The sequence below is a fragment of the Podarcis gaigeae genome (genome assembly GCF_964106915.1).
Source record: "Podarcis gaigeae genome assembly, chromosome: 3".
In the NCBI taxonomy this organism is placed as follows: Eukaryota; Metazoa; Chordata; class Lepidosauria; order Squamata; family Lacertidae; genus Podarcis; species Podarcis gaigeae.
In genome coordinates this window covers 105,003,904-105,031,191 of record NC_139680.1, presented here as the reverse complement: position 1 = coordinate 105,031,191, position 27,288 = coordinate 105,003,904, and the positions used below count along the sequence as shown (strand labels likewise).

At 44.5% G+C, this 27,288-nt stretch overlaps 2 protein-coding genes across 3 annotated transcripts in view; one reads left to right on the top strand and one right to left on the bottom strand.

Moving 5' to 3' along the window:
* Positions 1-10,208, top strand: part of LOC310841797 (two pore channel protein 2-like) — a 30,196-nt gene extending 19,988 nt beyond the window's left edge. The window contains 11 exon segments of the mRNA XM_083733278.1: positions 226-370; positions 562-747; positions 2,571-2,635; positions 3,203-3,290; positions 4,037-4,106; positions 5,121-5,337; positions 5,340-5,349; positions 7,230-7,310; positions 7,818-7,931; positions 8,720-8,844; positions 9,692-10,208. Coding sequence (XP_083589404.1) covers positions 226-370; positions 562-747; positions 2,571-2,635; positions 3,203-3,290; positions 4,037-4,106; positions 5,121-5,337; positions 5,340-5,349; positions 7,230-7,310; positions 7,818-7,931; positions 8,720-8,844; positions 9,692-9,837 — 1,247 coding nt within the window. The 3' untranslated portion in view covers positions 9,838-10,208.
* A 2,705-nt stretch (positions 10,209-12,913) lies between these two features.
* BUB1 (BUB1 mitotic checkpoint serine/threonine kinase) overlaps positions 12,914-27,288 on the bottom strand; it is a 34,306-nt gene continuing 19,931 nt past the window's right edge. The window contains exons 13-23 of one of the 2 annotated variants that reach the window (XM_083733141.1): positions 26,458-26,553; positions 24,088-24,169; positions 23,298-23,379; positions 21,886-22,057; positions 19,262-19,399; positions 18,499-18,614; positions 17,421-17,582; positions 16,439-16,596; positions 16,162-16,339; positions 14,858-14,964; positions 12,914-13,210 (exon numbers count right to left, since the gene is read on the bottom strand). In XM_083733141.1, coding sequence (XP_083589267.1) covers positions 13,015-13,210; positions 14,858-14,964; positions 16,162-16,339; positions 16,439-16,596; positions 17,421-17,582; positions 18,499-18,614; positions 19,262-19,399; positions 21,886-22,057; positions 23,298-23,379; positions 24,088-24,169; positions 26,458-26,553 — 1,487 coding nt within the window. In that variant the 3' untranslated portion in view covers positions 12,914-13,014. The remainder of the gene's footprint in view (positions 13,211-14,857; positions 14,965-16,161; positions 16,340-16,438; positions 16,597-17,420; positions 17,583-18,498; positions 18,615-19,261; positions 19,400-21,885; positions 22,058-23,297; positions 23,380-24,087; positions 24,170-26,457; positions 26,554-27,288) is intronic. The other variant, XM_083733142.1, reaches the window with a different exon arrangement.

Here is a 27,288-nt window from a genome sequence, read left to right as displayed (position 1 = left end):
TTTTTTAAATAATTGATTTTTATCCACCCTGATATTCTGTTAATCTGCAGCTGCCTTTACTTTTCTCTTATGCACATCTGGTTAGAAGACATAGCCAGATCCAGATTGCTGCTCTTCTCCTGTAGGTTTATGTGTGGGGCTTTTCTGAATTGCTGAGTATGGGCCTAAGCAGCTTCTAAATGAGTCCCTCCCTGCCTTTCTGGCATTATTTTCTGTTTATGGCAGACAAAAAATCTTTTGTGCGTCTGGCTGATCTTTTGAATATACAAGTGATCACCATGAAGCTCCACAGACACCCCCTGGAAGTCTGGATTCCCCATGTGTACAACTCTGCTCCTAGCCTCCTCCTGCGCAAGATGGTTCAGCACAAGTGAGTCTGAATCGCTTTCCTTTCTAACAAAGTGCTTCAGGTGACCCTGAGCAAATGTTCTCACCTGCCCACGGGGCCATTTTGGATAGTGCACGTGGCTGGGCAGTAGTAGTTTGGGTTTTTTTGGGGGGGGGAATTATTTGAAATGAACAAGTTTGGTTGGTAATTAACCTGGCAAACATCTCCCGCAGGGTATTTGTTTGGATGTATGATGTCATCATACTCATCAATGCCGTCTTCATTGCATTGGATGAGGAGAACCCCCTCATTTCCTACGCAGAGTGGGTGTTCCTCAGTCTGTATATCGTCGAGATTCTTCTGAAATTGTACACCTACGAACCCAGAACCTTTTTTGCAAGGAACCAGTTCTGGAACTGGTAAGTAAATTCTTTAATTTTTGTCCTTCCGCGTTATGAAGAAGCCAGTAGTTTCTCATTCTCCTATATTGACTGGCTCTCCAGGATTTCCAGACATTTCCAGCTTTACTTGGAGATGCCAGGAATGGAACCTTTGACCTTCTGCAAGCAAAGCATGTGCTCTACCACTGAGCTATGGTCCTGTCTATTAATATAGGCTTGCCAGGAAAAACTCTGACTCTACACCATATGTTTAAAGCACTCTCACACCACTTTAAGAGTCCTGGCTTCTCCCAAAGAATCCTGGGAAGTGTAGGGTCTTAGAAGTGTTGAGAGTTGTTAGGGGACCCCTCACAGAACTACGATTTCCAGCAGCCAAACTACAGTTCCCATGATTCTTTGAGGGAAGCCATGACTGGTATCCCACAGTGCACATAGCTGAACTCTGGAATTTGCTCTTACAAGAAGTAGCAATGGCTACTTGGATGATTTCTTCTTCTTCTTCAACAACAACAACAACAACAATAAATTTATTATTTATACCCTGCCCATCTGGCTGGGTTTCCCCAGCCACTCTGGGCAGCTCCCAGCAGAATATTATTACTAATAATAATAAAGCAATAAAACATCAAATATTAAAAACTTCCCTAAACAGGGCTGCCTTCAGATGTCTTCTAAAAGTCTGGTAGTTGTTCTCTTTGACATCTGGTGGGAGGGCGTTCCACAGGGAGGGTGTCACTACTGAGAAGGCCCTCTGCCTGGTTCCCTGTAACCTCACTTCTTGCAGTGAGAGAACTGCCAGAAGGCCCTTGGAGCTGGACCTCTGAGGTCCAGATGAGACACATTCAGGGACAGAATAAGGCTGTGTCCTGCCTCCACTACCAGAGAGATAGTATGCTTCTGAAGGCCAGGTGCTGGAGATTGCAGATGGAGAAAGTGCTCAGCTCCTTCCTGCAGGATCTGGTTGGCCACTGTGAGAACAGAACACTTGACAAGATGGGCCTTTGGCTGGACCTCACAGGACTCTGAGGTTCTCACAGGTGACATGATTGTCATGAGAGATTAGACCAGCCTCTTCACCAAGCTGGAGCTCTCCAGATGTTTTGTACTGCAGTACTGGTTGTCATCTGGAGGGTGCACTAGGTTGGTGAAGGCTGGTGGAGATTGTAATGGGCAGATGACTTAAAGTCACACTACAGTGGTACCTCAGGTTAAGAACTTAATTCATTCTGGAGGTCTGTTCTTAACCTGAAACTGTTCTTAACCTGAGGTACTACTTTAGCTAATGGGGCCTCCTGCTGCCGCCGTGCCGCTGGCGTGCAGTTTCTGTTCTCATCCTGAGGTAAATTTCTTAACCTGAGGTACTATTTCTGGGTTAGCGGAGTCTGTAACCTGAAGCGTCTGTAACCCGAAGCATCTGTAACCCGAGGTACCACTGTAGTCCAATCGTAGTTGCGGGTACCTGAAATGCAAGTCAAGCCCACAGGGTCCCCAGATGGACCCTATCCACCACTCTTGGGTCATGCTGTGTGGAATGTGGTTTGTGTGAGCATCATGGCGGAGCAGTTGGGTAGTGTATGATAGTCAGGAGAAGCACATCAGGAGTTATTCACACTAACAGCATAATAACAAGTGGCTGGGGAAACACGTTTGATTTCTTTGTGGAAAGGCCCTATGCATCTTTTGAAATTACATGGGAAATTGGAATTAATTTTGTAAACCAGCTAGGTGATGTTGCAAGCCTCCATTCTTCTCACAGCACCCCAGAGCAATAGGAAGCTATATACGTCTGTAACCTGAGGTACCACTGTAATTAAACAAGTGTCTTTTCCCATCCTTTCTAGGTTTGATACTTCTATCATTCTTGCTGCCTTGATTGCAACTGTACTAAATACTACCCTTAAATCAGGTAAGTCTGTGTGTTTCTCCTGTGCAAAGGTTTGCAGCAGGTGAGATGAAAACACTTCTCCATTTCCCATATGGTTTCATGTCTCTTGTGACCATTGGTGCATCAAAGAACAGATAAGGCAAAACTTGAGGGCCCTTTGTGAAACTTCCATGGACTTGAGCTGGGTTGTAATGCTGGCTGGTGGTAATGTTACCAGGATTACCCTGGTAGAAACAAGCCTAGTCTCCCTCCATGCTCATAAACTCATTCTTCTCTAGTGCAGCTGCAAGGAGGAGATGCAGAGCTTCTGCTTCCATTTGATATGGGTTGCAGTTTAGCATCAACCACAATGGTGTGGAGATATTCCTAACCATGGTTTGTTAAAACAAGCTAGCATGACAAAACACAGCTGGAAGAGAAAGTTCCCAAACTTAAGGACAGAGTAAATGAGCCTTAAGTTCACTGAAGCTCGTTCTCAAGATAAGACCAGCTTTCCCCCATCAGAATGACCTATGGCTTATGGTGTCCAAGCATTAGGATAATAGTTTTCTTGTGTGCTTTTCCCCATCCCCTCTTCTTTTTTCCCAGTGACCGTATACAACAGCCAGCAAGTATTGGACATTGTTTTTATCCTGAGAGTTCTTCGGCTCATAAGAATCATAGACAGTATACAACGGTAAAATAACCAGGTTTTATTTACAAGCACTGCTGTAAGAGCTATAAAATCATGTTTTCTAGTGAGTTAAGTTGTTGGGTATTAGTTTGCAGAGTATGCAGACTGTGGTTTGTGAATCTACTTAGACAATAGACTTCACCTGTTGCACCCATACACAGGCTGCATCTACACAGATTAAAAAACAATGCTTTTTTATATATATATAAAGTTTAAAAATATATATGGAGTTTGCCATTAGCTCAGCAGCGTCATCTAGTGTCTCATTTGTCTAATACACTTAAAACACACTTAAAATGTTATATCTGCAGCTGTATAGCTGAGTCCACAGATAAGTAGGTGCTTGTAAAGTAAAAAACAACAATGTACTAACAAGTATATAACTTGGATAGAAAAATTTCTAGTTCCAAGCTAGCTAACTAATCTAGAGAAGACAAAGGCAGCCTTTTTCCTTTGTTCTCAATGGATAGACATTGAATGTGACAACTCATATTTAGATCCCAAGGGGGGCAGGGAGTTGTAAACAGGATGCATGTTAAGATGCATCAGTCTAAACTTTAAAGGATAGGGAGATCAGCACAGAGGCCAAAGGTACAAAGACAGTCTCATAATCTGGAGCTCCCTGGCTCTGTTTTATCCTTATGCAGACCCCTTTCTGCAGTGCCTCCTTTTTTGGTATTTAATTGACCAGTGAAACCTGAAAGGCCCATCCCATCCAAACTCAGCTTTCATACACTGTTTTCTTCTAGGTTTCGGGTAATCATGACTACACTAATAAACATTGTACCTACCATGCTGACCTTTGGTGGACTGGCTTTGGTGAGCATCACCTTCACTTCTTTTTTAATTCCTCCTCATCCTGCTCGTTTTCCTAAATCTGCAGGGGCTTTGGGCTAGTTTGCACACAAGACAGGATTCAACCCAGCTGCTGTGTGTGTGTGTATGGAATGAGGCACGTTTGTGCAGTGGGACTGTCCTCCCCGCTTCCCAAACTCAAAGCATGTACAGCCTCAGTCATATCTAGAAATCACTCCCAACAGCATTATACATTTGTAGATGATTCCTAGGATGATTTTCCAAGTAAAAAAGGTAAAGGGACCCCTGACCATTAGGTCCAGTCGTGGCCAGCTCTGGGGTTGCGGCGCTCATCTCGCTTTATTGGCCAAGGGAGCCGGCGTACAGCTTCCGGGTCATGTGGCCAGCATGACTAAGCCGCTTCTGGCAAACCAGAGCAGCGTGTGGAAACGCCGTTTACCTTCCCGCCGGAGCGGTACCTATTTATCTGCTTGCACTTTGACGTGCTTTCGAACTGCTAGGTTGGCAGGAGCAGGGACCGGGCAACGGGAGCTCACCCCATCGCGGGGATTCGAACCGCCGACCTTCTGATTGGCAAGTCCTAGAGAAGTGTCCAAACAACCTTGTCTGATCAGTATATATACTAATTCCTGGCCCACTTACGGCACGTTTAACGGGAGACTTTCAGACAGGGCTGGCCCACCCATGAGACAAGGTGAGGTGACCACCTCAGGAGACCAGATCCACTGGGGCAACATTGATAGCCCCCAGCTCACTGTGCTGCCTCTGCTGCGGCCTCTTGGCAAATAAGAGGCGCTACAGGTCCCGTTCCTAGGGAGGAAAGGCAGGGGCCTCTGGGTTCTGCATCCACCAAGCATGATTGAATGGGCCCCTTCTCCACCGGCCCGACAGCCTTTGATTCCAGCTTCAACCATGTGGTGACGTTGATTTGATTTCCCTTCCCTTGTCCCCAATGTAAATCTTCACTCCCCCTGTGTGTGTTTACTGACAAGAAGATACCCACATTTGCCCCATTAGGTGGTGTATTACGTGTTTTCCATCATCGGAATGGAAATCTTCCACGGGAAGGTCCAGTTCTTCGCTGGAAACAGCACCGTGCAACATGCCCTCTACTGCGGAAACCCCGCTCTGAAAGACACCACCTTTGCTCGGGCCAAATATTGCAAGAATAACTTCAATGACATTGCGTCGTCTTTCGTCGTCCTAATGGAATTAACTGTCGTCAACCAATGGCATGATATCCTTCGTAAAGCAGCATGGTTGTTTTTTTTAAAAATGCTTTGGAAGGGAGTAAAAAGCCACCAAGGACTTCCTATCCTTTGGCAAAGCTGCACACTATAACAATAACAATTATTATTATTATTATTATTATTATTATTTTATTATTATTTCTACCCTGCCTATCTGGCTGGGTTTCAAACAAAAGGTTAAAAATACATTAAAACATCAGTCTTTAAAAACTTCCCTAAACAGGGCTGCCTCCAGATGTCTTCTAAATGTCAGATAGTTGTTTATTTCTTTGACATCTGATGGGAGGGCATTCCACAGATCTCAGTGTGCCATGAGCAGAACAGGCCAGCCCTACTGTTGGGTAAAAGTGACCTGTCCCTAGTGTTGAAACTGGAACCAATTACTAGTCTAGGTGGCTCAGGTATGCAGACTAGGAATGGGGTGGGGGACAACATCCTGTCCTCCTTGGGCAGTGAAACGTTTTGGGCTAGCCCTGATTACAGAGAGTAATTTCCAGAACAAATGCATATGTGCAAAAGTCGGTGTTAAATCTCCTTGAAAGCAAAGGAGTAAAAATATTCTATAATAGTGTTATTATTTCTTTAAGGTTTGTAGTCAGTGCTGTGCAAGAGGCTTTCCCTAATGCCCCAGGACTTCTCCTTCCATTCACACTCCAAATCTGATCCAGTGGATCCCCATCAGACCTCTGGAGCTGACTTTGGGGGCTGTAGAGGAGAGGAAGTGCAGGGGAGAGCTGTATTGTATCAGCAGAAGCCCCACGTCCCAAGTTCAACAACAGCAATTGGATACAACCCTAAAAGTTAATTACCATTTGGGAAGGTTCAGTGATCAATGGCAAACTTCTAACAATTATTTCTGCAGCTTTTCAGCTAGATACATGTATGCATAGGTTTCCAAATGCCTACTGCCCTCCCCCTTTTTTTGCAAGGAGAGGAGCTGTTCTGTTTATATGAAGCTGCTTTTGAAATTGTGAGGCAGGCCTTCTGCAGAAGCCTACGATATAGCATAGAGGAATGCTTTTGCAGAAAGATTTCTGAAAGGGGGGAGAATAATGAGATGCACTGGTGTAAACGGACACAGGGGGCACTTTAGATCCATGCCATCAGTGAATGTTGCTAGAGAATGCAGTTAAAGGTAAAGGGACCCCTGACCATTAGGTCCAGTCGTGGCCGACTCTGGGGTTGCGGCGCTCATCTCGCTTTACTGGCCGAGGGAGCCAGCGTAGAGCTTCCAGGTCATGTGGCCAGCATGACTAAGCCACTTCTGGCGAACCAGAGCAGCGCACAGAAACACCGTAAACCTTCCCGCCGGAGTGGTACCTATTTATCTACTTGCACTTTTGATGTGCTTTCAAACTGCTAGGTTGGCAGGAGCAGGGACCGAGCAACGGGAGCTCACGCTGTTGCGGGGATTCTAACCGCCGACCTTCCAGTTAGCAATCCCTAGGCTCAGTGGTTTAGACCACAGCGCCACCTGCGTCCCTTGAGAATGCAGTTAGTCCAAATGGCTAAAAGCTTGGGGGATGAGGTGAATTATGGAATTTGCTCCCATGAGAGAGGTAGAGACGGCCACTGACTTGGATAGCTTTAAAAGAGGAATAGGCAAAAGCTGTGTTCTACCTCCACAGCTGGAGGCAGTATACCTCTGAATGCTCGCTGCTGGGGAAAAGAACTCAGGTCCTGCTTCCAGGCTTCCCATAGTCATCTGGCTGGGCCACTCTGAGAACAGGACACTGGGGAAGAATGGCTATTGGTCTGGTCCAGCAGACTCTTCCTACATTCCTAACTGGAGCCTAACTTGGCAGCTGGGCGAAGTTAGTAAGCATGCATACGGCAAACTTCCTTTTATAGTCCTTAACTTTCTACTCCTTGCCAGTGGATTTGCCCTGGTGACTCACGAGGCAGCAAAGCTATACTTCATCACCTTTCATATTGTCGTGGTCATTATGATCATTAAGTAAGTCCAGTGGGTTCCTGCAGCTCCTTCCTGGGGATAGAAGTGGGGCATTGGGTTGTATTCCACCTGAGTAGGACCAGTGAAGCAAATGAACATCAGTTAGTCCTAGCGAGAGTAGAACCACTGATGCTAATGGACATGGCAAGCGTGATATCAGACTCATTCTGCTTATATTTAATGTTCCAAATGTGTGTGCGCTTGCAAGCAGAGTAACATTGATGCTCTGAAAATCCAGTGGCATAAACATCTGCTCTGAAAATCCAGTGGCATAAAGATCTGTCCTGTTCTGTTCTAGGTGAAGAAACTGGGTTTGTGTGTACATAGTGATGGGCTGCTTTGGGGGAAAAGTGGGGTATGAATTTAATAAATAAAATAATCAAAATAGAAAGTCTATGGTGTGTTGATCACACACTTCAGTGCCAACTGCCACAAGGATGCATGAGGTAGAGGGGGGAAAGGATTGTTTTTGAGGTGCATTATTTCCATGTGTCAACTTTTGATTTTTAGCATCTTTATAGCATTTATTCTGGAAGCTTTCTTTGTGGAGTATTCCCTTGAAAAGAGCGAAGTGGAAACTGCCATCGAGAAGAAAATCCAAGAACTTGGCGTGGGCATTCAGGAGTAAGTTAACCAAGGACAGAATAACATCTCCCTTCCGGTCCCATGTACATGGCCCAATGAATGATGGTCGAGTGATGCTTGATTTGTATGGACTTGAGCAGCTGCCACCTGCGAAAACTGATGCTTTAGTTATAACTTCTGTGGCCATTTGGCTGAATGTATTTACAATGGATCCACTTTCCCTTCAGTGGTGGTCCAGATGTTGGACTACAACTCCTATTGACCTTGCTGGCAGAGGCTGGTGGGAGTAGTAGTCCCTTAGATGTCCGCTCATGAACTGCAATTCTTAATAACTTTTGCTTCTCACTGCTGTCATTGTTTGGTCATGTAAACTGATTCTTTAGTTTTAAGAATTGGCACAACCTGTCAGCTTATTATCTAGAGAGAGAATGAATGAATGAGTAGGGTAGGAGAGCTTAAAAATGCCAATATATTTCACCTCTGGCAACCCATGTGCCCCTTTGGTTTTGTGCTTAGTTTGTTTCTACTACATTATGAAGTCTCAATTTATTTTAAAAAATGAAACAAAAGAGGTGCAGGGCACCTGGCTGCTGTAGAACCCAGATCTATTTTAAACATTTACCTGAGAATAAGCCCCACTGAATTCATTAGGACTTTATTGTGCTTAGCCCTGCTGAGGATTGCAGCCTTGTCATTTTATTCAAGAAGAAAATTGTATTTCCAGTAAAAAGCTATGCACTCAACAGGAAAAGCATGGCCTGCAGCCCTGTAAGGAATGTATTGAGAAGGCAGGTGCTTATAGTTTTTGTGGTGGTTTTTTTTTAAAGGGATGAACTACTAGAAGGTCAACTGATAGACAACATGGAAACCAGTGAAAATGACCTTGGAGGTGAAGAGGGAGCAGCAACGAAGAAGAAACCGAAAGGACTGATGTTTAAAGTTGCTTCCAAAAGTGAGTGTGTTTTTTCAGACTTTTTAAAGGGTTGCTTCTGAATGTTTAGCATGGAACTTGAGTGAATGCCACGGCGAGACTCCTTATGGGGTCTTCGCCGCGGGATCACATTCACCCGGTGCTATATCAGCTGCACTGGCTCCTGGTGGAGTACAGGATCAGGTTTAAGGTGCTGATTTTAACCTTTAAAGCCCTATACGGCCTAGGACCCTCGTACCTATGGGACCGCCTCTCCTGGTATGTCCCACGGAGGACTTTACAGTCTTCAAACAAAAACATCTTTGAGGTTCTGGGCCACAGAGAGGTTAGGCTGGCCTCAACCCAGAGCCAGGGCTTTTTTGGCTGTGGCCCCGATCTGGTGGAACGCTCTATCACAAGAGACTAGGGCCCTGTGGGACTTGATATCTTTCCTCAGGGCCTGCAAGACAGAGCTATTCCACCAGGCCTTTGGCCAAGGCACAGTCTGACTCCCTCCTTTGGTAATCCTCACAGAACTCTAGCCCAATGGTTGCCATTAATTTGATTCTGAATTGATTTTAAAATGAATTGATTTTAGAATGCTGTGTTACTTTTATTGTTTTACTTTTATTATCTGAGCCCGGCTTTGGCTGGGGAGGGCGGGATATAAATTGTTATTATTATTATTTTCCAAGACATGAGTGTGTTAACACGTTGATAAAACTGAAGTCCTACTGACCCAAGGGTCAGACTAGGCTGCTGAGAGAAGTCAAAGTGGTATCCATTTTACATGATGTAACTTGTCATGTGCATTTGTACTGTGGTGCTCAAGGAAGCTTTGAGCTTCTCTATCACTGGAAATTAACATTGTCCAGCTTTTTGTCCCCAGGATACAGGACTGTTGATGCTTTACTTCAACGCATGTTTGAAGCAGAGATACCTCCGGAAGAAGAAGGCCCTTCACTGGAGCAGATCTTAAACCTTTCACCGGATGACACTTACCTGAAGAACCCTACCTTCAACAGTGCAGTATAACTGGAAGCTACTATTTAGGTGGCTCACTCGCTGCCACAGGCTTATCTACCACATGCAAATAAGAGGTACTGGTGCTCTGCTCTCTAATCCCTTCCTCCAATGAACAGAGCATCCCACAGTGCTATTTTTTTAAAGTGTATAAAATCATGAAAATTGCAGTATTTTTTATAAAGGGGAAAAAAGCACATTGAATGTGTCTAAAATACTTGACTCTCTCCAAAGATACTTAGCATGCTATCTAAATACATAGTACTAAAACCTGTATAAAATGTCTAATATTTACCTCTGTAACCTGTTTTGATACAGTAATGCTTTCCCTTGGGTGCATTTTCAACCAATGTGGGGTAAACCAATAAAAGGTTATAAGAGAAGACTGTTTCTATCTCTCCTTTTTTCCTGCCTATTATCCTGATGAATGTTTAAAGCAAGGAGAAAGGAAACTAATGGATTTTGTCTTGTGGCCTGGTTTTAAAATGCTACATTTTTGTGCAAACTGATACCTAACAGGTAAAGAGTGCTTAAAAGCGGTGATCTCTGGGCCGTGTTTGGCATAGTTAATTATCGGAAGATATTAGCAGCCAAAACTCAAATGTCAGAGTTGACACCAGTTTGAAGGCTGGTTCAAATGGGTGAGGCAGCTGCCTCTTAAGTCATGCAGAAGCAGAGCGGGCACAACCACTACCACCCTGCAGCTGGCAATGTGTGACCTAAGTCTTAAAGGCATGCTTTCCCCCTGTTTATGGGGAAAAGATTGCGCAGAAGCCATAAATATGAGCCAGCAGTATGATGGCGGCTGCTAAAAAAGCAAATGCAATCATAGATTGTATTAATAGAAGGAGTGTTCACATCACATGAGAGGCAATAGTTTCACTATTCTGTACAGCTCAGGTTGGAGGGCCATAGATTCCTGTCTTGAAGGTTGGACTAAACAACCTTCAGGGTCCTTTTGAATTCCAGGATACGTCGTATGATGCAGAGGAACAGATTGTACCCTCTGCTCCAACACAGAGTACTTCATGCCAATTGCATTTACTAACTGAGCCATACTCATGCTCCTGCTGCTAATTTATTAAAGAACATTTTGTTGTTGATCTTAATATTTTTAGCAACATGCTCCCGCTTGTTTCTTTTGCTAAAGTTTCTGTATATATTTGGACGAGGCTTCTATATTTTGAAGGATACCTTCTTGTCTCCAATAGCTTTGACTATTTGTTAACCAAACCAGCATCCTTTTAAGCCTTGCTGTCCCCTTCCTGATCTGTGGTATACACCCTAGTTAAACTTCTAATATTGTGCTTTGCAACAACTCCCAACTTCCTTTCTAAAAAATCCCCCTTATTTGGGGGAAGTTTGTCTTTTGAAGACAAATGCAACCATGTTAGATTTTCTTAGCAATCGGCCATTTACATATCTTGAATTTGATAGCACCATGGTCACTGTTCCCAAGTGCTCAAACAACACATTGTGCGAGAATCGCACAGCCAGGGAAGGGGAACTTTAAAGCATTAAGATTGGAATGTAGAAAATATGACAAGAAGAAGGCAGTAATGAAAATACTGTAGATATACTTCAGAGGTCCAGACTATGGAAAGCCCGAAAAATTAATAATTTGGGTTCTAATTTGGCTGCGTTTTTGTTTTAATTATTTTTAATTGGATTAGGATTTGTTAATTGGATTTTCTTATTGGAAAAGTAATAAAAATTATTTATATTTTAAAATGGTTTAGAGCACAGTGCCACCCACATTCCTTTATTTGGATGTAGGGGACAGGAAGAGGCAGTCTGCTCTTGTAAGACTGGATATTACCATAGTAAACAGTTCAGAGCCTGAAAAACTCATTCCAGAATATGGCAGTTAAAATCTCTGCTCTACATATGTAATGTGATTAGCTACCGTATTTTTCGTCCTATAGGACGCACCTCGTTTTTTGGGGTGGGGAATGAATAAAAAAAAATTATTTCCCCCCTCCAGCCGTGGCTGCCGCCCCAAGCCTTGCACACGCCTGCCCGAAGCACGGGGCACCCTCCGGAGGGCTCCGCGTGCTTCGGGCGGCAGGCTGCCGCCCCAAGCCTCGCGCGCCCGGCGGGAGCTCCTGCCGGGCGCGGAAGGCTTGCAGACACTTGCCCGAAGCACGGGGAGCCCTCCGGAGGGCTCCCTGTGCTTCGGGCAACAGGCTGCCGCCCCAAGCCTTGCGCGCCTGGCGGGAGCTCCTGCCGGGCGCGCAAGGCTTGCAAACACTCGCCCGAAGCACGGGGAGCCCTCCGGAGGGCTCCGCGTGCTTCGGGCAACAGGCTGCCGCCCCAAGCCTTGCGTGCCTGGCGGGAGCTCTTGCCGGGCGTGCAAGGCTTGCAGACACTCGCCCGAAGCACGGGGAGCCCTCCGGAGGGCTCCCTGTGCTTCGGGCAACAGGCTGCCGCCCCAAGCCTTGCGCGCCTGGCAGGAGCTCCTGCCGGGCGCGCAAGGCTTGCAAACATTCGCCCGAAGCATGGGGAGCCCTCCGGAGGGCTCCGCGTGCTTCGGGCAACAGGCCGCCGCCCCAAGCCTCGCGCGCCTGGTGGGAGCTCCTGCCGGGCGTGCAAGGCTTGCAGACACTCGTCCGAGCCTCCGGAGGGCTCCCTATGCTTCGGGCAACAGGCTGCCGCCCCAAGCCTTGCGCGCTCTGCGGGAGCTCCTGCCGGGCGCGCAAGGCTTGCGGACAGCTTCCTGAAGCCTGGAGAGCGAGAGGGGTCGGTGCGCACCGATGCCTCTTGCTCTCCAGGCTTCAGCGAAAGCCTGCATTCGCCCCATAGGACGCACACACATTTCCCCTTCATTTTTGGAGGGGAAAAAGTGCGTCCTATGGGGCGAAAAATACGGTATATTGATTTACAATTTTATTTGTTAAATTTGCTCAACAAAAATATTAAAAATAGACCCCCTTCTATAAACACCCTCATCTTAGCTGTTACAGTACTGGATTTTTCTCCCCAAGCCTTTATAATACCTTCTTCTCCATCCACTTGTCATAGTATCCTGGGGTCTCATTTGCAATCCTTTCCCTATTCTCTTAGATACCCAGTTTTCAAGCTGCTATACTTGTTTTCCTAGGCACTGTTAAATTTATTAAAGTCATAGTTACAATAAGGTGGGGAGCATTTTCTATTAAGGCGGGTTTGTGGGCCTTGGAGTCCCAAGATTCACTTCCGTGAATGTTTGTTTTCTACCAGCAACACAGCAAGCCTTTTACGGAGCACTGCTACTTTACTGGCGCAAGTGCTCAGAAATACATCTCTCAATCTTGCCCGCAGTGCTCCCAACGAAGGAATATGGTTGCAGTCTTGTACATTCAGCAAGGTGAAGAAGAAATCAGTCCAGAGTTCTGCATTCGGGAACCTGGAAGATTAAGCACAAGGTTAAAGACTTTACAGGCATCATTAAAAATGCCCACTGCGTCCTAATATAACAAGCTCAAACTTTCTCATGACATGAGACCAATGTTGGTCTCCCTCAACCAACATTGTAAGTTTTCACCCATTTAACACGCAGCCAGGATACTACCCAACACAAGTGCAAAAGAGTAAAAGTAAAATGCTTCTTTCAAGCCTAGTTTCGGTCAGGGGAGGGGAAGCACCACTGTGCAGGCAAGTGTGCCAATAGGCAACCTCTGATTTAGGAAGCTGGTGAACATGTGTTTTATGCCAGCAGGCCTTTAAAGTCTCGGAAGCAAGGGTCTTTGACATCACTGGTTGTTGCTTAACTGCAGTCTTCTTTATTTAGTTATTTATAGGCTGCCTTGCTGACTATACCCCCACGCAGGGTAAAGTAACAACAACAAAATGTAAGACAACATAATAAACAGAGCAGCAGCCAAAAGCGGATCACTATACATACATGTATGTATGTATGTATGTATGTATGTATGTATGTATCCCCACTTCCTCTTCAGACTTCCAAACATGCTCTCCTCCTGGATATTCAATATCTGAACTGCTTTTCTGCAATTCTTTGAGTTTTGTGGCTTGCAAAACTATTTTTTTTATTTTGTCTCTTTAAGCTTTGTGAAATGTGTTTTTTTTGCTGTACTCTGGCGTGTTTCTCAGTGACCCCAATCTGCCTCCTATCTTTTCAGCACTCACCCCTTGAGTTATTAGAGCAAAACTTTTTAAACTGGTACTGTAGCAAGGGAGGAGGGGGAAACGACGCCAAAGAGAGAGAAAAATGGTACCAAAATAAGATGACAACACAGCTTTTATGAGAGAAACTAACTCTGTTCAGGAGTCAAGTGAAACAATGCATTTGCTGCCACAACTGTTTCAGGAGACCAACTCTACAGTAGTGTACCGTTAAGCTAACCTTACTAAATAGTGCTCAATATATAAATGGTATTCAAATCACTGGTGTGCCTTGAAGTCTTATTGAGGGTTCCTCAGTTAAAGCATCAATATAATGATCAGAAGATTTGCTGATCAAAAGGTCGGCAGTTCAAATCCCTGCAACGGGGTGAGCTCCTGTTGCTCAGTCCCTGCTCCTGCCAACCTAGCAGTTCAAAAGCACATCAAAAGTGCAAGTAGATAAATAGGTACCACTCCGGCGGGAAGGTAAATGGCGTTTCTGTGCGCTGCTCTGGTTCGCCAGAAGCGGCTTAGTCATGCTGGCCACATGACCCGGAAGCTGTACGCCGGTTCCCTCGGCCAATAAAGCGAGATGAGCACCGCAACCCCAGAGTCGGCCACGACTGGACCTAATGGTCAGCGGTCCCTTTACCTTTACCTATAATGGCAAACAAGCAGCTTGTCCCCCGCTGTTCCAGTGATATCAAAGCCTCTTGCCTCCTAAACGGATGCTGATGAGTCTTAGGTGTTTATGAGGCAGTGCGCTTAGTTACTGTGGGTCAATGATGATGATGTCCAAAAAAAGCCAATGCCCAGCATGAACAAAGTACATCCCCCCAGACTGCCAGAAATATGTAGCAAGTGCGTAGACATGTTACGCATTACCCCAAAGGCAGACATTTTGGAAAAAGACTTGTTCTTGACCAACCTCCTAAAGACAGCATCAGGTTTCCAGACTCCATCCTCCTGTTTCACTTTCATGTATGTGCCAAACAGCATGCAGTAGACTGTTGCAGCAATACCAAAGTAATCAGTCTAAAAAAGAAGGACATGTTTGTAGAAAGCTTCACAGCTACACAGGAAGGAAAAATTAATATATTCCTCAAAGTTTCTGGTGATCCTCAACTAGCCCGTGCTTCTGAACTGCTGTATGTAGTTTTCAGGATCTAATCTTACAGTTTGTTGTGGCGTTTTGTTTTTTTCAGATCTCACCCTTCTGCCACTGAGCTCGGGTGGCACAGAAATTTTCTCCCCCCGCTCCATTTTCCCCCCACAACAGTTCTGTGAGGTAGGGTTAGGCTGAGAGTTGGTGACTGGCCAAGGTCAACCAGTGAGGTTCATGCCTGGGCAGGAATTTGAACTCGGGTCTCTAGTCCTAATCCAGCATTCTAACCAGCACACCGCCTAGTGTGAACTCTGAACGTTCAAAGTTAATGATATTTCTTAGTACTTCTGCGTACCACCAGCCTTCCAAAAGCAGTGAGCCGCAAGTCCTGATTGAAATGAAGACCCAATGAAGACCAATAGATTTTTAATTTGTGCGTCATCTGTCACCAATGTTGCTGCTTTATAACTACAGTGGTGCCTCGCAAGACGAAATTAATCCGTTCCGTGAGGCTCTTCGTCTAGCGGTTTTTTCGTCTTGCGAAGCAAGCCCACTGACAGCTTAGCGGATTAGCGCTATTAGCGGTTTAGCGGCTTTTAGCGATCAGCTGTTAAGCGGCTTATCAGCGGATTAGCTGATAAGCGGCTTAGCAGTTTAGAAAAAGGGGGGGGGAACCTGCAGGAACTCACAAGACATTTTCGTCTTGCGAAGCAAGCCCATAGGGAAATTCGTTTTGCGAAGCGCCTCCAAAACGGAAAACCCTTTCGTCTAGCGGGTTTTCCGTCTTGCAAGGCGTTCGTCTTGCGGGGCACCACTGTAGTAAAAAATTTTGGCCACTGAGTTTAGTGCTGGCCACATGACCTGGCAAGCTGTCTGCGGAAAATGCTGGTTCGCTCAGCCTATAGAGTGGGATGAGTCGCAACCCCAGAGTCATCCGTGACTGGACCAAATGGTCAGGGGTCCCTTTACCTTTATACACTGTCCGGCAGCAGCTCTCTCAGGCTTTCAGACAGGAGATATTCCTTGCCTGGTGATGCCAGACATTGAACCTGGAAGCAGATGTTCTACCCCTGAGATATGTCCCAGACTGCATATACAAAGACAAAAACCATGCATTTGCTTCATACCTGGTAATTCCATGGCTTGTTTGTCATCATCTCAATACACTGAAATCCAGATGTTTTGCATTTTCCTGTGAATACAGTTCCTGCAGGGAACAGGCTCATGTCTATGCTTCGGCCAAAGTCAATTATGGTCAGGCCATGAGACACGCTATCCACATCGCAGGTGTCGTCGTCCAAAAACCTTTTGCGATTCAAAGAAATCGAACCATTATTTCCAATACGGCAAGGCAGGTTATTTTTTTTTAAAAAAGGTAAAACAACTCACAAGCGAAATACTTGCCTTGCACTGAAAATAAAGTTGTCGGGTTTAATGTCGCCATGAATTATGCCACAGCTGTGAAGCTCTTCGACCATGCGCAAAATGTGTATGGTGAAGTAGATAACAAGCCCTTGGGGCATCACTTTTTCCACCAGCTTTTTGTATATGTTTATGGTGTTCTGAAGTTGAGAGAGTTGGGGGTGGGGAAGAGAAGATGCTTATGAACGATCCTAGCCATGAGTGGACAAATTAAGGCATAAGGCTGAAATCCTACATATGCTGAACCAAGGAGCATGTTTCAATGAACATTTGTGTAAACATGCACACAGCCAGGCTACAATGGAAGCTGTACATGAACATGCTAGACCAGAGATAGGAAACCAAATACGACCCCCTGCACCTCTCTATCTCACCCTTGGGACTCTTCCCTAGGACACATTCTTCACTGGCTCTGCTTTGTGCCCTTCCTTAAGTGTTTTTGCCTGGCTAGACTATGCCCTTGATCCTGGATAAGGTTTCTTGCTTGCCTAGATGGAAGACACAGGGGGGTACACAAGTGTGTGCAGAAGCTAGCCTACAGTACAACAGCGAGCTTCACATTTACTGCTCCGCCCACTTTTGCCTTTGACCCCGCCCACTACTGGCATGTGATCTCCAGAAGCTTGCCCAGAATGGTACAGTGGTACCTCAGGTTACAGACGCTTCAGGTTACAGACTCTGCTAACCCGGAAATAGTACCTCGGGTTAAGAACTTTGCTTCAGGATGAGAACAGAAATAGCATGGGGGCAGCGCGGCTGCAGCAGGAGGCCCCATTAGCTAAAGTGGTACCTCAGGTTAAGAACAGTTTCAGGTTAAGAATGGACCTCCAGAATGAATTAAGTACTTAACCCGAGGTACCACTGTATATGTGACCCACAGGCAGGAAAATGTCCTATATCCCCGATTTGGACCGAGACCACCCACAGTAAAGCTAACATACATTGATACCCAGACCGCACTCACCAGCAAAGTCCCGTAACTGTAAAGCTCACCCACTAAAATGCTTCCATTGTGGAAAAAGTGAGCAGAATAGAACTGGATGAAAAGATGGCGCAAGCTTGGTTTAAGCCTTTCTGTTAGCTGAGCTACTATGTAGAATTCCCAGGGGCTTGCTGGCTTCTGCACCTGCAAATAAATGCACAAACACTTTTAGGGTAATTATTATTACCATATTGGCCTAAATATAAGCCTCACTTTTTTTTTTCCAAATTCTGACTATGAAAAGTTAAAGTGCAGCTTGAATTCACAACCTTACAAAAATTGGCTTTTATGATATCACTGCTGAAACAGACATACAGTAAAACGGAATGGGTGTGAGTGCGGAATTTTAAGGGAGCGGCTTATATTCGGGTATTGTCTTTTTCCCCCTTGAATTTTAAAGGTGCGGCTTATATTTGGGCCAATACGGTATTATTTATTGAATTTATTAGTCGCTTTCTCTTGCCCAGGGCAAGTTCATTTTCTGCAGCGAATGGAGGAGACCCAAGGAAGGCTTGCTGTTCCCATTCATCTACTGTATAGATCTCCTTCTCCACTGAAGGAAAAGAGAACATTGGACAAACCACACTGAGTTCATTTTCAGCAGGGTCAGGGTAGAGGAGATTCATGGGAGAGTGGGAGGAGCAACATGCAAGAAAAACCCACCATCACTACAGGAAAAAGTGACTTCCTGAATCCATGTTAAGCACTTGCCTGAGTGGTGGGGGTTGGGGAGCGGATTGGAGAAGGGCAGGGTGGACACAATTATCACTAAAATAAAAATTATGGCAAATCCCACTACAAATAGGACCTCCTGCCAAAAGGTGCAATGGCCACAGGACGGAAGTGTCTCTTGTACCATGGATCAACCCATCTGTGTGAAACATACAGAGCAAGTGGCAACCCAACACTCTCTTATCCCAGTATAGCTCCTGGTCTTAACCTTAAGTACACAAAGACAGAAGGGTATGCTTAGGAAGCATCCACACCTGACCTTTAAACAACAGCAGTACGAGATGGCATTTGTTTTCAGATAAGCCACTGAAGCCCAAAGCCCACTTACTTTCAGTATGACTTTCCGATTATTTTTTGTGTTGTCCATATCAAGGACAGACGCTTGATAGACGCGTGCAAAAGCTCCTTCTCCCAGTAAGCAGTCAACATGAAAGGATGTGGTTGCTAAGCAAGTGGCAAGGAGAAAGAAGAGGAGGAAATGTAGAAAAAGGAATTAGAATACAGCAGAAACGACCCATTTCAAACTCATGTGCTAACTTTCTGGCCTGACAGTGGTACCCCCTCCAGGAATTCTATGGAACCAAGGTCCCAGAGACTGGTATGAAGGTGCATGAAACAGGTCAAGCAGGTCTGCATGTGGACAGGGAACCATATGGAAACCTAGGTATGTACATTGTCTTGAATCTCGTGACTTCAGAGATTGATGCAGGAACTGCCTACACATTTTCAAGCATGCATTGTAGCTGCTATAAGAGCTAACTACTTTTTTTTTTTTTAAGAATTAAGCAACTCCATGAAAGCTTAATTTCTCAGGATGATGAATTCTGCACCATATCCTGTACATCTGAAGACCCCTGATTTAGTATTGTGCAAGGTAGACAGTGATGCTCTGCAAAAGCTTTGCTTTGGAGTAAAAAAAAAGCCCAAGACTTCATTATTCTTGCAAAATGCAAGTCCCAGCTTCTCATTTTCTGTCTGGCATCCTCCAGTGAATGCAAACTGACTACTTCTTTCAGACCTCTATTCACATCACACAGTTTAAACTGACATATGTGGGGGGAAACCAAGTATAGTATGTATGCAGGTCTTACCCAATTTGAGTTCAGCTTTCGGTTTGAGAACTGGAAGCCCTGATTCCCATTCAAAAGTATTTGAGTAGGCACTGATTGGCTTGGGCAGCCCAAGTAGAAGCTGATTAATTAAGCTGTTGCTCCAAGGGTCTTCAACTACTTCAGGAGAAAAAAAAGATTCTGGTTAAGCCATTTAAATCAGGGAAATAACAAGATTTTCTCATTGACAGGCATCACCAACATTTGAAAAGACAAGCCTAAATGAAGGGACCAAAAGAAAAGGCATGGAGAGACTTCCGGGTTAGCGCGATCGGTGAATGGCGGATTCCCTCCGAGCTCCGGAGGGAATCGGCTCTGCTGAGGACGGGTCCTGCTGCGCCGGCGACGCGGGGACCCTTAGAAACCGCAGGCGCGGAAGCCTGCGGACTTGGTGACTCGGTGGGCACCTTAAACGCCCTCCCCGACCCACGAAGAGCCTTTTTAAAGGCTACGGAGAGGGTACGGAGAGTGGCGTGGTGCTGTGAGTAGACCGCTACTTCAGTGGAGTGAAGCCGCGAGCCATGGCCGGAGAGCGCTGACTTTCTTCCCAAAATTTGGACTGGAAAATAAACAACCCGTGAGTAGAATGGAATTTGGACTGAAAAATTTTCACCTTTGAATTCGGTACGACCGGGGGATGTGCTAAAGGGAAGTCCGCACCCCCCCTATCTACAAATGATCTAAAGCAAGGATCGGAGAACTAAGGTGGAGAGATTGTTGTTTTGTCAGATAAAAGATCTTTCCATGAATTTGACAGGAGAAGTCTTTGTGCTGGAGAGAAAGGGAGGAATTTTGGAACTTTTTGTGTAACCCCCCCCCCCCCCCGGAACACGGGAGCGTCCTGTGTGGGTGCCGGAGGAAAAAGAATAAGGAGTTTGACAGCTGTCAAAGGAGCTGTCAAACGGGCGGTTAAAGTTAAGAATTTAGCTATTTAATAACTCTCTGAACTAAAGGTGATACATTTGAATTGAGGTGGTTGGAAACAAAGTAGTAATAAATAATAAAGTAACGGATTGTTGGAAAAGGACTATTAAGCAATTGGAATCCCCCTAGGGGGAACTAGAGACATTACAATGGCTGCAGAGGGAAAATTACTGGCAGAAATAGAAAAAATGTTCTTTCTCGTGGGAATTCTGCAAGAGCAGAGTACGGCTATGAACAAAGAACTTATGACCTTGAACTCTAAAACAAACAACTCTGCTGAGTGCACAAAGGATTCGACTGGCCAAAAATCTGCAGCTGAACCAGAAGAGATATTTTTGGAATGGATGGAGAGGAAAGAAGGAGTGGAGATAGTTCAGGTGGAAAATACCAACCAAATAAATACCAACCAAAAGCCTATATTGTCAGAAAATAAGGAAGAAGATCTTTGGATCACAAATCTGCGAAAGATGAGAAAGATGAAGAAGGAAGTCCCTGGAGTACTTGGAACACTGGAATTTAAAAGAATAAAGAAATATGATCGAGATTTCCTTTTTGAGTATGGGAAAGCAGCTGATCTTTTGCAGCAATTGCTCTTAAACATTTTGGATGGAAGAAAATTTGATGTGACTGCGACAGAACTTCTTCGAGACCTGAGGACCAACAAAAAGGACTACCAACAAAATTGGCAGAGAGAGACTGACAGAGAATTGAAGGCCTCGGATGTGAGGAATCCGGGCTAGGAACTGTTTTTGGACATTTGCTTGGGAAGGGATGGAAACCGGGGTAGGGAGGGAGGGGAGAATAGAATTTCAAAATTTTATGACTTTTGTATTTGGCCAATGTGACCTATAATTAATATAATAAAGGGAGAAATTCGTGGAAGGGAAGTTAGGTCGACCTTAGAAAAAGGATTTAATGTTTATAAGAGAATTGGAAATGGAAAAGTTAAATGTTTATAAGTAAAAAGAGTTAAGTTTTAAAAATAATAACAATATGTTTAAGATGATAGACAAGAACTTGCTGAAATAATTATTGGAATTGGGATGTATGAAGAGGGGGTGGGGGGAAGCCAAGGAAAGAGGGTAAAGAAAGTAAGGTTATGAAATTGTATATGTGTTGTCTTTGTCTTTTTGTGTGTGTGTGTCTTTATAAAATGTAAAAACCCAATAAAAAATTTATAAAAAAAAAAGAAAAGGCATGGAGATACAGCCAAAGGTCTGGGATGAAACACTGAGCACTTGGGATACACATTTATTCCCTATAATTCAAAACATCACCATTTATTTATTTGAACGTTTTCTACCCCCGCCTTTTCTCTCTTAAAAAATGGGCACAAGGCAACTAAGGAATCCAGTGGAGCTGCAAGCTGGTGTTATACTGCTGAATCTTGCATTCTCTGGTGCAACTGGGAGAAACAAACCATAAAGCCATAATTAAGCTCGGCTTTGCATCTGAAACCAAGGTTGTGGTTTGTCGCTCCCTAGGAAGTCAGGACTCATAAAGCAACACAATCCCACCCAGGTTTCGACATAACCGGTGCAAACCAAGTTTAACTGGCATTTTCTCGTTAGGTGCAGAATGGCCAGCAATAAAGTGCTTATAGTCATGCAAGTTTGCCTAGGAAGACCATTTTTTACAGCCCTGTATTCTTAGACATATTCCTCCTGGGACAGAAACTTTACCCTGAGTCAGTTGACAGGCAGACAGTGGAATGGTGTGGAATGGTGTAGAGGCAAGTTGCGCAGCACAAGCAAAATCTCCTGTACTGCCTGGAGTAGGAGCCAGGGTCTTGTTGCAGAAATTAGCCCACACAGTGCAGTCATCCTTCAGGCCCTCCGTTGGTGGGTTTACCTCCTAAAGACAGCAACACACAAGCTACATCCACCTTTCCATTCAAAGCAGAAAGCAGAATTTCACATCCCAAAAGTTAGGGACATATAAAGGAAAATCCCCACCCCCGGATTTTATTTTGTTTGGCAATAGTAGAAGATTTACAAGTGTCATCTCCCCTGTTGCAGGCTAGATGCACATAGCAAATGTGTGATGATGTGCACATAAGGAGTTTGTGAGGCCATGTGCACATAAACAAATACATTCAGATGTAACACCAAACCACAGTTTGGCAATCGGGAGAGGAACAATCAACTCTTGCAACAACTGTATGCCCTCACAAAGTGAACATAGCCGGGTGGCCTGTTATATCGCTCACCAGGGCTTTCATTTATTTTATTTAAAATTTATTTTATTTGCCTCAGCCACTCTGGGCAGCTTCCAACATAGTCTAAAAACACAACTGTGCATCAAATATTAAAAACTTCCCAGATGTCTTCTAAAAGTCAGATAGTTCTTTATCTCCTTGACATATGACGGAAAGGTATTCCACAGGGTGGCTCCATATAACTTCACTTCTCACAGTGGGGGAACCGCCAGAAGGCCCTCAGAGCTGGATATCAGCATCTGAGCCAAGGCTGTTTAGGACTACAACTCTCATCAGCCCAAGCTACCATGGCCAACCGTCAGGGATGATGGGAGTTGTAGTCCAACAGCATCTGCAGGGCTATTGGCTCACCATCGTTGGGTTGATCCTCTCCTAAGACAATACCTACTAAGACACGTGAGTGCCACAACCAAACACTTTCTTTAAAATGTTTGATTTTCCTCATATGCAGATTTAAGCAGCTATACATAAATCAACTAAAACTCCACGATCAATCGACAATGGTTTCTTTAGTCATCTGACAACCCAAGCTCTTTATCAACTAAGGTTTTTATTTAGTTTTTTTCCTTTGTTTAACAGAAACAACAAAGGACAAGAACAAAAAAGGCTGACACAGAGAGGGAGTGGGGGAGACAGGTTGAGAGGGGTCAGCACAGGTTGTGGCAGCCCTCTTTGTACCCTACACAGATCTGAAGCTTAATTTACAAACACCCAGTGGCAAGGAAGAAGCTTGCCCCAGGGGTGAGGCAGCATAATTCCAACAAGGCTCTATGTAGGGTGGGAGGAAGACTGGGAGCATTCTCTCAAAACACTTGAAGAATCCTGCATTCTCAAAATCCTTGATCTATGTCTCTGTTATAAATGCCATTCACTTACTGCTGATTTGGCAGCACAGCTGACTGTGGGACGTTCTCCAAAGACTTTGGATCCTGTCAACTTTGGCAGATGCACGGGAACACTGAAAGGAAAAGTTCAATTCAGGAGCAAATCTTTTGGGCAGAGCAATTCACACAGAGAATGAACGACGGTCCAAAATGGCCACTGTTCTCGATAAGCCAGGTTTGTAAGTCACACAGCTTCATTTTGTTGCCTTTTTAGTAATTATGAACCTGACATCCCCATTGCAGGCGCGTAACATGCTACAATAATGGTGAAGAGGATATATGCTTATATGTGCAGCTCAGAGACTTGTGCATCCTCTCACTTCCTCACATGTTCTTTTAAGCCCCATCTGAAATGCCAGAGTAATGTATCTAGTCATTTGGCCTCAACCCTTTAGTCATGCCAACCAGATGGGATTTCAAAGAGATTTACTATGGGAAGTATCAACAAGATGCAAAATAGAAGAGTTAATTCCTTCTGGCTCCATTTATTTTACATACCCTGCTCTTTCTTCAGGAAACTCAGAACCATTCTAGAGAACTGCCAGGCAACCTTCTATCTAGGTAATGATCAGTCTGATCCTTACGTAGCTTTAGCAGTGTGGCAGCATCACACACTTTTGGACCACTCTGAGGTGCACGGCAGTGTACGTAACATTGAAAGAAACAGTGGTGAGACTTTTTGCCTGAACTGAGAGAAGCCCAAAGATGGCTGCAAGAGGCTATCTGAGATAACATAGTGCCACTGGCTCCTATATACAGGTGTTGCAAACAGTTCAACTCACTCTGCATTCTCGTCTTCAAAGATCGTAAAGGCAGGTGGTGCCGCAGGAGCACTGGGCTTGATGCTGGAAGCCTTGTCCAGTCCTAAAAAGGTCAGAAAAGGGGGGAGGGGGAGATAGATAGATAGATAGATAATTTATTACGGTTGGAGACCAGCTTATAAAACACACTTGGGGGTACAGTCCCAGAAGGAAAACAAACAATTAAAACAATGTACAACAATAAATTTATAAATGCGATAAGCGTATAGACACTTAAAACTTTAAGATAAACTACCGCAGAGAGCTGACCCAGAGTCACCCATGGAACCGAGTTTGGGGATTTTCTTAACGGACTAGTTTGAGTCAGGAGATGGTCTGCGCCTACAGGTCTGTACACAGAATCTGCCAACCATCCGGGTCGTCTTATGATCTTTGCCTAACAGGAAAAGGTCGAATTTTTGCTTTTCCAGGAGGTCAGTGAGCCTCACCGAAAGGGGATCAATGGTCTTACTACGTGCCTCTTCATAAAAGGGACATCTAAAGAACAAGTGACCTGGGCTTCCTATCTCCCCCAATGAACAGGCGCAAAGTCTCTGAGTGTATGGGACTTTTTTTAAGGATCCTTCCAGGACCGGCGAGGGCAGAGCCAAGCTTCTGGCGGGAGGGGGAGAGAAGCAGATTTGGGCTTTTCTTAGTAGGAAGGGAGAGAAAATGATGGCAAGACAACCCTCTGCACATTGATCTCTCAACCACTGTGGATGACATTACGAATGGAACAGTCTATTACAGTTTTACCTTGCCCTTCCTCCATGGAGCTCAAGCAGGACACTCACAGAGTGGCTTACAAAATAAAAATAAAAGTAAGGCTGGCCCTGCCAACAGACATCAATTTACCAAATCAGGTATCAACTCTGAAGTAAAGAAACTGAGGGGGAAATCCCATTCTTTTCAGCGAGCATCTTTTCGTTTGGAAGGAACAGGTGAGGAAAAAAAGTTGGTTTTGAGAAACAACTTCCCAAAGAATTGCTTTGCACGTTAACCCATTTTTAAATAGCATTTCCTTATCTACTTTCCCTGTAAAGCCAGTATGAGGCATGTTTATTCCCAGAGGTTTGAGTTACCTTCAGGAATTAAACAAATGCAGGTTTTGCCCTTCAGCCATGAAGAAATACTACCCAATTTGATTTCTATGGTTGTTTTTTACCTACCACATCAACTAAACTCACACTCCAGCTTGACTAATATAAAGACTCTCATGTATCTCCTTATGTCTAATCTCTGCCTCACCAGGGACTCATGTATATTGAAAACAAATGAGAAGCGGGGAGGAGAGGGAGAGGGAGAGACGTTATCGGGTCTTTGTCCCAGCAGCCTCTGTATCCTGAGGTTGCTTTTTATACAAGGAAGGGGCCTTAGCTCAGTGGTAGAGCATCTGCTTTGCATGCATAAAGTCCCAGGTTTAATAATAATAATAATAATAATAATAATAATAATAATAATAATAATAATTTATTTATACCCTGCCCATCTGGCTGGGCTTCCCCAGCCACTCTGGGCAGCTTTCAACAAAATATTAAAATACAGTAATGCATCAAACATTAAAAGCTTCCCCAAACAGGGCTGCCTTCATGTGTCTTCTAAAAGTCTGGTAGTTGTGGTTCTCTTTGAAATCTAGTGGGAGGGTGTTCCACAGGGCAGGTGCCACTACCGAGAAGGCCCTCTGCCTGGTTCCCTGTAACCTGGCTTCTTGCAGTGAGGGAACCGCCAGAAGGCCCTCTGCACTGGACCTCAGTGTCCAGGTAGAATGGTGGGGGTGGAGACGCTCCTTCAGATATACTGGACCGAGGCCATTTAGGGCTTTAAAGTTCAGCACCAACACTTTGAATTGTGCTCGGAAACATACTTGGGAGTCAATCCATCTATTGGTAAGGCTACAAAAGTCCCCTGCCTGAGAACCTGGAAGGCTGCTACCTGTCAGTGTAGACAATACCAAGCCAGTTGGATCTATGGTCCGATTTGGAAAAAGGCAGCTCCGTAGGTACAAAGACTAATCCAATTAAGTGTGCCTAACACCTGCTGGATTCCATTTCAAAACTCTACAGAATTTGGGAAGTCCAACATCATACCCGGACTTCTCTCTCCAAGCACCCCCACTTTAAAACAAAAATCCCCTGAGAACTCAAAAATGTATTCACTATTTTGGTTGCTCAAAAAAAATTCCTTATTGTGCCCTGTCCATCACCCATCCACAAAGGAACAACAGTAGATTACCATGCCTGGCCAACAAGAAACTCGTTTAGCTTTATAACACTCAGGATTAGATATATACCAATAAAAAAAATTATGCAACATGTGCCGGTTCAACACCCCAACATCTATAGACATATATACCGTTATTTCTACAGTAGGCTTCAAACTCATCTTCATCTTCTGAAAGTATAGTAGTATCTTTGAAGGAAGATGCTTGGAAGACATCCATGATAAATCCTAGCAAAGGAAGAAGAAAAATTAAAAACAGATGCCAGGTTTAAAAAAAAGCCAACCCCAGATACATTTAGTCAAGAATATAGCTCGTCGTGAGCAGCAAGAGGATTGCTACCTGCATTCTGCACCAAAGAAACTACCTTAGCTCAGAAGTCAAGACCATCCCTTTGCATTCACACAGTCCCAGCTTCTACCCTAGTAAAGAGGCTTGCACATGTTAACTTGGATCAGGAGCCTGGGCAAACTCACTCAAAGATGTGCCTCCAGAGAAGATATAAACTTTGCTGGATGTTAGCCTTCTTCCTTTTCTCAGAACAAATGCAGAAATATATATTCAAAACTCAACTGCCATTCGTTGATTTCTGCTAACCTTCTGGAGAATCTTTTAATATTATGTATTAATTGACATTTCACACCTCCATTCTAGGGAAATGCAATAGGACGTAACTGCTGGAAATGTCAGTTTCCTAAAGCCAACCATATGCACAGCCTTGTTTTAAGCAGTGCTTTCTTTTTCCTTTAAAAATGTTTAGGGGTATCCTCATTTTGACTCAAGAAAATCACCATTTTATAGTTCAAATCGGGGAGAAAAAATGCTGAAAATGGACAAAAGTACAAAGATTCACAAAATGTTTAGGGGTATGTGTACCTTGGTAACCCCACAAAAAAAGCACTGGTTTTAAGTATTACCTTGATAGCCATAGGTAACCAAGAATTCCATATAGGTGAATGAGCAGG